Source organism: Delphinapterus leucas, chromosome 17 (assembly GCF_059928025.1).
Source record: "Delphinapterus leucas isolate spDelLeu-1000000601 "Yukka" chromosome 17, BTC_Dleu_Yukka2, whole genome shotgun sequence".
Taxonomy (NCBI): Eukaryota; Metazoa; Chordata; class Mammalia; order Artiodactyla; family Monodontidae; genus Delphinapterus; species Delphinapterus leucas.
Genome location: NC_143145.1, coordinates 74,906,768 through 74,918,868, shown reverse-complemented (window position 1 = coordinate 74,918,868; position 12,101 = coordinate 74,906,768). Strand labels below are relative to the sequence as shown.

The 12,101-nt window shown below is 39.4% G+C and overlaps 1 protein-coding gene across 1 annotated transcript in view; it reads right to left on the bottom strand.

The window, feature by feature from the left end:
* Window positions 1-1,243: 1,243 nt before the first annotated feature.
* Window positions 1,244-12,101, bottom strand: part of ARMC1 (armadillo repeat containing 1) — a 34,917-nt gene continuing 24,059 nt past the window's right edge. The window contains exons 5-7 of the mRNA XM_022595289.3: window positions 4,380-4,496; window positions 4,219-4,293; window positions 1,244-3,446 (exon numbers count right to left, since the gene is read on the bottom strand). Of these exons, the coding sequence (XP_022450997.1) occupies window positions 3,255-3,446; window positions 4,219-4,293; window positions 4,380-4,496 (384 nt within the window). The 3' untranslated portion in view covers window positions 1,244-3,254. The remainder of the gene's footprint in view (window positions 3,447-4,218; window positions 4,294-4,379; window positions 4,497-12,101) is intronic.

Sequence of the window (12,101 nt, the reverse complement as noted above, 5' to 3'; positions counted from 1 at the left end):
CTGGAACGCTGGTGGTGGGAGACGGGAGGGCTCAGCAGGGGACCCAGGACGTAGGCTGCCCGTGAGAGGCGGAGGCCGGGAACTAGGCCAGGCCACGCAGTCTAGTCCTGGCTTCACCACTTATTAGTTCTGCGACCGGGGACTAATGAGTTACTTAACTTCTGTCTCATTTTCCCCCATCTATAAAATGGAGACGTAACAGTACCTACCTCACAGTTGTTAAGGATTAAATGAACAAATATTTGTAAAGCACTTAGCACAATGCCTGGCACAGAATTAGTTTTTGTGAAATTTATTGCATGACCTCAGTTCTAAGAGAAATAAAAATTCACAGACTTTACACTTGACAGATACAGCAAAGGAGAGGGGAACTCTCAAAGATGACAGTAAATGGAGATTTAGAAGGTATCTACACAGAGGTAAATGAAGACAAGAGATGAGTTCTTCAAGGGTCAACATTTAGACAAAAATCAAATAGCTGAGGACTTAGCCTCAAAGAAAGAATCCCTGACTGGATACAGAAAGATGAGTCACATAAAGTGTGACTAGAAAGGCACAGTGTCTTGCTTGAGAATCAAAGACAAGAAGAGAATCATTTCAAACTTCCAGTAACAATAATTCCATCTTATACTTGTACCAGTACTATATATATGTAATATTCTCCTAAAATAATTCTATAAGAATCAGGATATTATAAGTTAATTTTAACTTCATTCAATGGAGCATTATACCCCTTTCTCCTGCTTTTTGAAAAAATAAAAACCAAATGACAAATAAATGGGGGAATTTGCCTAGCATTAATCAGCCAGAAATAAACATACCAGAAAAGAAAAAAAATACAGTCTGACATTTTTCCTATTTGCCCAACGAGTTAAATAGTACCCTCCATTTATTTTTTACTGATTAAAAAAAAAAATTATGTGTTCATTCTCTTAAAAAAATATTTGAGCATTAAATACTAGCCAGGTACTACTACAGACTTTCTCGGTTCTCAAAGAGCTAAGTAGGGCACAGACACTGGTAAATATAATTTTAATCTAATGCAATAAACACTACAATGCATATATGTACAGGGGCACTGATCCAAACCCAGGAAGAAGCAGGTGTGGTGCTGGGAAGGAGATGAATGGAAGATGCCCGGGAATTAGTCGGATAACACACTTGCAGGGAGTGAGGAGAAGGTGCCAGGCAGTGTGGATACAAACAGGCTTTGGCGAAATCAGTAATGCTCATACCACAAAAATGCAATATCCATTCAATTTTAATTATGTTGCCTTTTATTATTTTACAATATATTTCAAAGAATGCCGTTACAGTTGCCTTAACTGCTCTATATCTAAGACCTGGAGTCAAAGAACACTGAGAACTAGCGCACACAAACATCAAGCTGTGATACCTACTTGTGCTGAACAATTACTACCAAAAGGATGTCGTTTTTTAAATAAGCAGATGTGTGGCAATGCAAAATAAAATACAAACCTGTTAGAACAGTAAACTTTGTTTCAATGGCTATAGAAAGGAGGTGGTTTTGTTTTGTTTTGTTTTTTTTCAACACATCCGGTCTGGCAGCAAGTTGTACTATGCATTTAAAGCAATACATGCCCTGAAAGCTTATATTTTCAGTTGTGCGCATCACCTGAGTCAGAGCCCAGGTGAAAAAATATTACTCTCCATACCCTCAACACCCCTCCCTCTGTAAGGTCACAATGTTCTTGAACTCAAGATTCTGGTTGGCGAACTATTTTACAATAATTCTTCTCCAGTGACACTGGATGCTTTTAGTTTTCTCTAAAAGAGAAGCAATGAAAATGCAAGGAAACCCTCCAGGGTCCAATTTTCACTTCACATTCTCCAAGGAGTTAAATAGCAGCTCTACATGTTGACGAAAAATGTTTTCGATTTCCTCCTATTAGTTTTTAATCATATTAGCATTAAACTTTATCTGGAGTTAGTTGGATTTCCAAAAGAAAATTTTTTGTTGCCAAATATTTCAGAAATTTAATAAAGCATTACATATATGTAATTAGCTCTTAAATCTATACCAAAAATATATATGTATATATAATTATATTTATTTATCTTACCTTTGCTGAAGTCCTGTTTTTTTCTGGCAGAAAGTTTAAGTGGACGGACAAATGCTGGCTTGCTTTCTTTATAAGCAATAATTTGAGTCTTTTTTCTTTTCATTCAATATGACTGCATGTTCATAATAAATTCACAAAAAGCAATACAAGGAAACACCTACTGAATAGGCTTCTGCCAAGTAATTCATGTTTTAAGGTTAGACTCTACCAAATAGCACTATGGCATTATAGGCGTTCCATTTTTGTTTTCTTTTTTCAAGTTTGTCAGTTCTTTACTACTTTTTTTCTTCTTCTTCTTAGCAGGGGATAGTGTGTAATCACAAAGTAAGGCCTAGAGACCATTTACAGTCACTCCCAATATTAGGGTGGACATAATTCTCAAGAGCTGATATAAACCAAACTGAACAGCAGTCAACTAGAACCACATTTGGTCACATTCAAATGGTCTCCAATAACACTTTGCTGATATACATGTTTCCTTCTCAACTGATTTTGTGTTAATCTTTTAAAAATTATAACAACTAAGACTGCCAAGTTTTTGTAGAGTTGTATTTTTAGGGGTCTGTTACGTTGCAATGAATATGTTTTAATTCACAAAATGTCACTAGTGACGTCCTTTCTATAAACATGGTTGGCAAAATAAAAAAGGCACAAAAGGGGAATTATGAGAAATGCTTTCAAAGTAAGTATCTTTTCATGAGAAAGAAAGAGTACCAAAGCAAGTATCTTTCAGGAAAAAAGGCAAAATGTTCAGTAATTCATGCACAACTTGAGCTAAAAAAAAAAAAAACAACTTCTCTTCAGATAGGTCCTGAGGCTTGAGAAAACAAGTTTTCCTAATCACGTGCTTTGTGTAAAATAAAATGTAAAGCTGCACAAATACATGTTTGGTTTAACGGTGGACCCATGTTTTTTAAAAAGTGAGGCAATTTAAACAAAGGAAAACAAAACCAAAACACCTTCATAAACAAAGCAATTCCACCTGTAGCCTGTCCTTTTTACCACTTAGTGGGGTAAAATGTCCAGTAAAATGTAAAATGCAGCATTCTTAATCATGTAATCTAGAAACTTTTCATGATAACTTATTGCAAATTGCACTTGACAGTTCACCACAACAATGGAAAACTGGCCCCTTGTTCGTTTACACAGTCCTTGAGCCCCAAACTGAAGTCACCAGTAAAACGATCTGGATAAAAAGTTTGCAGCTGTGCTCAGCCAGCTAGCTCCACCCTCTGGGTGTGAGCCCACCCGGGACACTGCTTTGTCCTGCTCCTTTGTGGGACTCTCGTCCTCAGGCAGGTAGTCGGGCAGCTCTGTGTTCTGTTCTACTTCCACAGGCGTGTCTTGGAACGGGACCAGCATCTGATGCAGAGAGCACGTTAGAGTTGTTACAAAGTCAACCTAATTGATATAGGTACATGTCAAACGTTAAAAGTCAACTTTATTTCTCATTCTCATCACCATATTTATTCTCAGAGGTTATATTCCTTTAAAAAGTATCCTCTTCTATGAAGGTAGGCCCAATTGTTGAGCACTGTGTAAGCACAGAAGGAAGAAGTAGACGTGAAAATTCTGATGCTTTTCTCCTGAGGCTCCAGGAATAAATGTTCAACCTCTATTTAAAGACGACAAAAACAAGCAACCGGCTGCTATGGGGCCCTGAAGGGCCAATGAACCTCCTTTCTGTGGAAACTCAAATGAGCTAAAGCCATACAGATTCCTCTTCCCTATCACAAAGCCAGTGGAAAGAGTAGCAAGATGCAGAGATTATCACTATATATACCTGCCCAACGATGGGACTGGATCTTTATTTTTGGACTGGCAAAACCAATTAAGGGTTAGAAAGTATTTAAAAACCAATGCAAGGAAACCACATATCCTTTATTTCCAAATAAAATCAGCAAGACATCTCCACTGACATCAAGAACAGAGTCTGAGAGATTCTGAAATCCACCAAAGATCTCTCTGTATTTCTAAAAGTGTTAACTGTTAACCAAGAAACATTAGGATAATCTGACTCAGCCACATCGCTATATACTCAGCAGCTATTAATCTAGAAATACTAGCAATCTGCTGGCCACAAGGGATAATCAAGAGGGAGTCAAGCATAAAGCAAACTAAATCGAGCTTTTACCTCTTCTCCACTTTCGCTTTTCACGACTTGCTGAGCCTTCATAACCTTGGTTGATGCTATCGCTGATGCCAAAGCCTAGGCCAGGATAGAAAGACAACAGTTTTGAACACGGATGTGTTTACCCGTAACCTCAAGCATATTTAGCCATTTAAAACACCAACCTCTGCTTTCAGATCCGAACGGATTCGCACCACACATCTTTGAACAGCCATTTGAAAAGTAAAGCTAATAACGCCTTTAATTTTTAACAAAGCTTCTTCACACAGGTTTCTCCGAGACTGAAAAAGTAAAAGCAAATTGTTATTAAAACTAGCAAAATAATAAGGGAATATAAATCAAATCAAACAACACTGAACTAGTCTTTATATTTGGGGTGAAGGAGGGAACACAGGGCAAGGGAAAGCTAATGTCCCTATTTCAATTCTACAATCACATATTTGAGGGCACAGAAAGGGTGGTGCTTAGTCAAGTTTATGAAAATTTATAAGATCCAACAAAATAGTAATTCCTGCTAGATTTTTTTCAAGCTTCATTACTAATATTTAATTTTAATCATTTTAATCAGAAATAAATTTGCCAATGTTAATTTAAATCTTAAACCAAACAGAATGGAAGAATAATACAGAAAACATGCTGAAAAGCAGAGTTTCCTCAAGCTCAAGGGTGGGCAAACTACGGTCCAACAGCTGTTTTTGTAAATAAAGTTTTATTGGAAACACCCACACCTATCTGTTTACATATTGTCCAAGTCTAGTTTCACCCTCTAGCAGATTTAGTAGTCATAACAGAGACCATATGCCTGCAAAACCTGAAGTGTTTACTATCCAGCCCTGCAAAGAAAGGGTTTACTGACCCCTGCTCTAGCTTAAAAACCTCCAGGGATAGATGCTAACAGACTGAAGTTAGAATTAGTGAGCATTCAGTGTATGAGTCACTATTTTTTAAATCACTTGGTATTTACATCACGGCATCCCTCATTCATGGCATTCTCGGTGGTTACCGCTGCATTCTCAAGGGTTGTCAATATCCACTTTTTGGTTCTCATTTTCCTCTTGACAACACAATATAACATGCTCCCTTCAATGCTCCTTTGACTTCTTAATTATACACTACGCTGGTGTTCTGCTTACGTCACTGAGCATTTCATCTCTGTCTCATTTTATCTCCAAGGTCCAGTGCTAAAACTAAGTGATTTTCTTTCTCCTTCATCCCTCAGTAGACTATTCAGATCACTTCAACCATCACTACCATGTAGAAGCACAGAAGTCTACTTCCAATACGATTTTATTTTCATTTGTCTACAAACACATCCACGTGGATAACAAGTGGTCATCTTAAACACAAGATCCAAAGAGAAAATGAATTAAAAAGTAACTACGGTTCTCCCCATCCCTCCCTCCTCCTCCAACCGATACATCAAATCAACATCTCTAAATTATCCTGTTTCTGTATTGAGACCAGACTCCGATTCAGTACTTCTGAGGGGACAGGAATCAGCAAATGACACCAAGTCTCTGGGTCATAGCCTAGGAAGCACTGCCTTCAATTACCTGATTCATTCTTTTCTACTGAATAAAATCAGTCTTCAAACTTATTCCCACATCCTTCAAAACAACTCACATCATTGTTTATCTCCTACTTAAACTATTTTTCCACTTCTGCGTTTCAACACTATTCAGGCAAGGGTCTCGCATACAGTGGTGCATGGCAGCGCACGGGGCTCATGTACTGCACTGTCCCTTCTGCAAAGCGCCTTTGGTGGCTTAGTGCCCAAAAGGTCCATGTTTATCTCTTCCGCATATTCAACACCAGGTAAACTTAACAGTGAACGAAAGTTTACATAGCATATACAACATGAAAGTTAGGATACTACTAGTCTAATCTGTTTCCTTATTTTAAATGTGAGGAAACCAAAAAATATAAACGTTAAGCAACTTTCCTGGTTTATCACAAGAGTCTGACATTAAATTCCAACTATGTGTGACAGTGAAAAACCAGACTCATGATGCCAATTCATCTTTATTTTAACACAAATTAACACATCTGCAACAGGTAAAGGTGGGGTGTCCAATTCCAAGATGTAAACATGAGATCTTCAACAGAGCAAATAGGATCAAGAATTAGCTACGAAGGATGAGTAACTTCTTGATAGGGATAGAAGGTCAAGATCAGGTTTTAAGAATCATAAGCAGATAAAATTAAGAATTGGGCAAGGAGGTAGATGGGTCAAAGTTAACTGCCTGCCAATTGCTAGAAGGGTCGGGGCGGGGGGAGAGAAGAGAGGGAGAAGGGGAGGGGAGGGAGAGGAAGGAAGAGGGAGGGGGAGGGGGAGGGAGGGAGGAAGAGGGGGAGGGGGAGAGAGAGTGTATGTGTATCAATTCGAAAGATGTAGATAGTAGCCTCTCTCCAATTTCTAAAGACTCCATAGTAGCATGATTTGCAGCTGAGGAAATAAAGCAAAGGGAAAAATGCTTGTGACAATCCAAAATCAGGAATATCTTTCTAAAAGCCTTGATACGTACACTAAAATAATGTACACTGCTTTCATTACTAGTGAGAGTAGACACGTTTCCCTGCGTAGCTGTCCAAAGCAGCAGTTAAAAGCGAGGTTCTGCAGCTAGACCCACGCTGCCTAGATTCAAATCCCATGTCCTTCACTTACCACTTCTACTACACCAGGAAGCTATTTAAATTTGGTGTGCTTCTGTCTCCTCATCTGTAAACTGGGACTATAAGTAGACCTTATACTTTTAAGAAAAATAAATGAGTTAACACACCAGAAAGGTACCTGCAAGTACTGCAATAAATGTTAGCTGTTACTATTTACTGGAAATTACATCTCTTCCAGGAATTTCCCATTTTCCTGTTGGATTTTCTTTTGATTTTTTTAATATATATTTTTAATTTTTATTCTTTTTAATTGGAGTATAGCTGCTTTACAATGTTGTATTAGTTTCTGCTGTACAATGAAGTGAATCAGCTCTATGTATACATATATCCCCTCCCTCTTGGACCTCCCTCCCACCCTCTCCCCCCATCCCACCCATCTAAGTGATCACAGAGCACCGAGCTGAGCTCCCTGTGCTATGCAGCAGGTTCCCACTAGCTACCTATTTTACACACGGTAATAAGGCCACTAACCTGATGTCAATTATTCATTACAAATATTTTCCTACTTGTTTTTACGTTTTAAGAACACATTTGACAAAGCAAAAACTTTACTGTTAAACTAGAGCTCTTTCCTAAAGCAATTTCTTCCACATCCTTTTATTACTCTTAGGTATCTTCTTAGTTGTCTATGTGTGAAGGCTTGACATTCATGGCTCCCTTTCTTGGGAACATGCACTCTTCCACAGATAACCACTGGGTCACTCCTAAGTTTTGGCTAAATGTCAGTTTCTCCAAGAGGATTTTTAAACCATCCTATTTAAAACTATAATCCACCATCCCACCCCTTAGCGATCCCTAGCTACCTTCCCTTTATTTCTGTCCATGGAACTTACCACTTCTACTATACTATAAAACTTGTCTTGTTGACGGTCTCCTCCAACTATGAGATTAGTTTAATGAAGTCAAACATAGGATTTATGAGAACTTTTGCTTATTTTGGTCACCGCTGTATCCCTGGTGCCTAAAATAGTGCCTGGCACATACTAGGTGCCAGGTTATGCCACCAAAACATTACAGTACAGTTTCACAGTTAACCTGCCTTTTTTTTTTTTTTTTTGGATTTTAGCAATTACATTTTTAAGATATAGTGGCCTATATATATATATATTTTTTAATATATTTATTTATTTATTTACTTTTGGCTGCACTGGGTCTTCGTTGCTGCACACGGGCTTTCTCTAGTTGCGGGGGCTACTCTTCATTGCAGTGCACGGGCTTCTCATTGCGGTGGCTTCTCTTGTTGCAGAGCACGGGCTCTAGGCATGTGGGCTTCAGTAGTTGTGGCTCACAGGCTCCAGAGCGCAGGCTCAGTAGTTGTGGCTCACGGGCTCTAGAGTGCAGGCTCAGTAGTTGTGGCACACGGGCTTCGCTGCTCTGCAGCACGTGGGATCTTCCCAGACCAGGGCTTGAACCCGTGTCCCCTGCATTGGCAGGCGGATTCTTAACCACTGTGCAATGAGGGAAGCCCCCTATGTGGCCTATATTTTTTTGTGTGTGAGCTTTGTTGGGTTTTATTATTTGGTCTCTGCTAGCTTTAAAAAGGAACTGTACTGTTTTCATTAACATTAAACAAATGGTACTGGTGACAATTTATATATCTTAATATCTTTCATTCAATTAATTTACATTTACCAGAACCTGCTTTCTAGAAACTTTTGGGGATCTTATGGCCCCAGTTTTGATAAGATAGTTGTTAACTTATTTGGCAATGTCATGGATGATATGCATATGAAAAGTTTTCCCCAACCCCTGTTTACTGAATCCTAAATCCTGAGGTCTAGGTGCCCCAATACCACAACTAGAAAAAGCTGTGGATAATCCAATGTAACCTACCTGGCACAGCTAAAGAGATAAGTGGTAATCCACCAGTTGCCACCCCTCAATATGTGAAGGTATATAACTTATCACTGCTCAAGATAACTTCAGGGAGACCTGCAATTCCAGTCAAGATGGAGTAACAGGGACCAGATTTACCCTCAAGGCTTAAACAACTAAAAATACAGACAAAATAAAATGAATAAAACAATGATTTCCAGGTGTTGGAAAGCAGACGCCCCCGAGAGAAGGAAAGCAAATGAAGTGAGGCTCACCAGCACAGCAGCGGATTGCCTGGAAAATTTTTAGGCTGCAACTCACAAAGCAGGAAGCCAAGCAGAACCAGCAGTCTCCCCAAGTTGAGGACACAAAGTTGAAAATTCAGGGAGGCCAAGGCAACTATAATTCATAGCACAGAGCATGAGAGGACACAGTTGCACAAAGGGGGCCCCGCAGAGAGAAGACACACACCAGCGATCGGCAATGGGTTCCCCTCTGGTTTTCAGCTGAGCGATGAAGGGTGCAACGAATGTGAGGAAACAGCCAGGCTGGAAAGGAATAGAAGTAACCATCCTGCGTACTCACACAGGGCTGGGAATACTTCCTGTCCCCATCAGCCAGAGCAGAGAAAACTGATATACACAGGGCACAGACAGAGAATCCAGAAGAGTATGGCCTCAGTAGTGTAGTAAAATTATCCCTAGGTTAAACGGTGCTGTAGTCTGCCTACCAGAGCTTAAAGGCAAGACTCAAAAACATCTAATGTTTGCAAGTAACTTAACTGATCCAGAACAAAATTCTAGAATATTTAAAGGCTTTGCATACACATACATGCTGTATCCCAATATGTAAAATTTGTAATATCTGGCATCCAATCAAAAATTGAGGTGTGCAAAGAAGAAAATACAACCTATAACTAGAAAAATCAACCTACAGAAACACACTCAAAAATAACACAGATGACTGAATTAGTTGACGAAGACATTAAACAGTTATTCTAACCATATTCTGTATGTTCAAGTAGACACAGTATAAACTGTTAAGGAGATATAAAAAAGGCTCAAATCAAACTTCTAGAGATAAATAAAATAATGTCTATGGTGAAAAAAATTAACAGCAAAGTAAATACCGGTAGAAGAAAAATTTAGCAAATATAGCAACAGAAACCGTCCAATATGAAAGAGAAAAAAAGAATGAAAATGAAATTAACAGAGTATCAGTGAGCAATGGGACAACTTCACATGGTTGAATATGTCACAGGAATCCGTGAAAGACAGAAAAAGTACTTGAAAAAATAATGGAAAAAATTGCCCAAATTTGCTGCAAACTATAAACCCAGAGATCCAAGAAGCTGAATAAACATGAAGAAAATGATACCAAGGCACATCATAAACAAACTGATCAAAAGCAATAATAAAAGAGAAACTATTAAAACAGGCAGAGGGAAAAAATAAGATATATTACACATAGATGAACAAAAAAAAGAATGACAGAATTCTGAATAGAAACAATACAAGGGAGAAGACAGTGGGACAATATTCATAAAGTATGGTAAGAAAATGAACTGTCATCTAGAGTTCTATACACATAAAAATATCTTTCAAAAGAAAAATACAATAAGGACTTTTCCAGATACACAAAACTCAAAGAGTTAGAGACTTCAATATCCATCTGACTTTTTTTAAATTTAATTAATTAATTAATTATTTGGCTGCATGGGGTCTTCATTGCTGTGTGCGGGCTTTCTCTAGTTGCGGTGAGCGGAGTCTGCTCTTAGTTGCAGTGCACGCGCTTCTCATTGTGGTGGCTTCTCTTGTTGCGGAGCACGGGCTCTAGGCGCATAGGCTTCAGTAGTTGTGGCACGCAGGCTCAGTAGTTGTGGCTCGCAGGCTCTAGAGCACAGGCTCAGTAGTTGTGGCACACGAGCTTAGTTGCTCTGCAACATGTGGGATCTTCCCGGACCAGGGGTTGAACCCTTGTCCCCTGCATTGGCAGGAGGATTCTTAACCCCTGTGCCACCATGGAAGCCCATCTGATTTTCAAAAATGGATAGAACAGCTGGACAGAAGATCAACAAGGAAGAAGACAACTTAACACTGTAAACCAACTAAACCTAACAGACACTTGTAGAACACTCCAACCAAAGGTATATACATTCTCAAGTGCACGTGGAACATTCGCCAGGATAGACCTTTAGGCCATAAGACAAGCCCCAACAAGTGTAAAAGGATTGAAATCATGCATATGAAATGAGATCAGAAATCGGTTAACAGAAGAAAATTTGGGAAATTTAGGAATATATGGAAATTAAACAACAAACTCCTAAACAACCAATGGGTCAAACAAGAAATCACCAAAAAAATTAGAAAATACTTTCTGATGAATGAAATGAAAAACTACATACCAAATCTGATGGTATGCAGAGACAGTAGTGCTCAGAGGGGAATTTATAGCTATAATAACTACATTAAAGTAGAAGAAAATCTCAAACCAATTACCTAATATTCCATTTAAGAAACAAGAAAAAAGGGCTTCCCTGATGGCGCAGTGGTTAAGAATCTGCCTGCCAATGCAGGGGACATGGGTTCGAGCCCTGGTCTGGGAAGATCCCACATGCCGCGGAGCAACTAAGCCCGTGCGCCACAACTACTGAGCCTGCGCTCTAGAGCCCGCGTTCCACAACTACTCAGCCCACGAGCCCACGTGCCTAGAGCCCGTGCTCTGCAACAAGAGAAGCCACCGCAATGAGAAGCCTGCTTGCTGCAACTAGAGAAAGCCCACGCACAGCAACAAAGACCCAACACAGCCAAAAAAAAATTAAAAAGAAACAAGAAAAAGAAGAGCAAACTAAACCCAAAGCAAATGGAAGGAAGGAAATAATAAAGATTAGAGCAGGGGAAAAAAAGAAATAGAGAATGGGGGAGGGGTGGATAGAAAAATCGATGAAACCACAAGTTGGTTCTTTGGAAAGAGCAACAAAATTGATAAAGCTTTAGCTAGACTGACGAAGAAAAGAGAGGAAGAAGACTCCAATTACTAAGAGCAGGAATAAAAGAGGATATATTATGACCAACCTTACCAAAAGAAAAGGATTATAAACGAATACTATGAACAACTGTATGCCAACACATCAGACAACCTCTACGAAATGATATATGCCTCAGAAGACAGAACCACAGGGCTTCCCGTGGCGCAGCGGCTGAGGGTCCGCCTGCCGATGACCCGGCCCGGGAAGATCCCACATGCCGCGGAGCGGCTGGGCCCGTGAGCCATGGCCGCTGAGCCTGCACGTCCGGAGCCTGTGCTCTGCAACGGGAGAGGCCACAACAGTGAGAGGCCCGCGTAATAAAAAAAAAAAAAAAAAAAGACAAAACCATAAACTGACTCAAGAAAATATG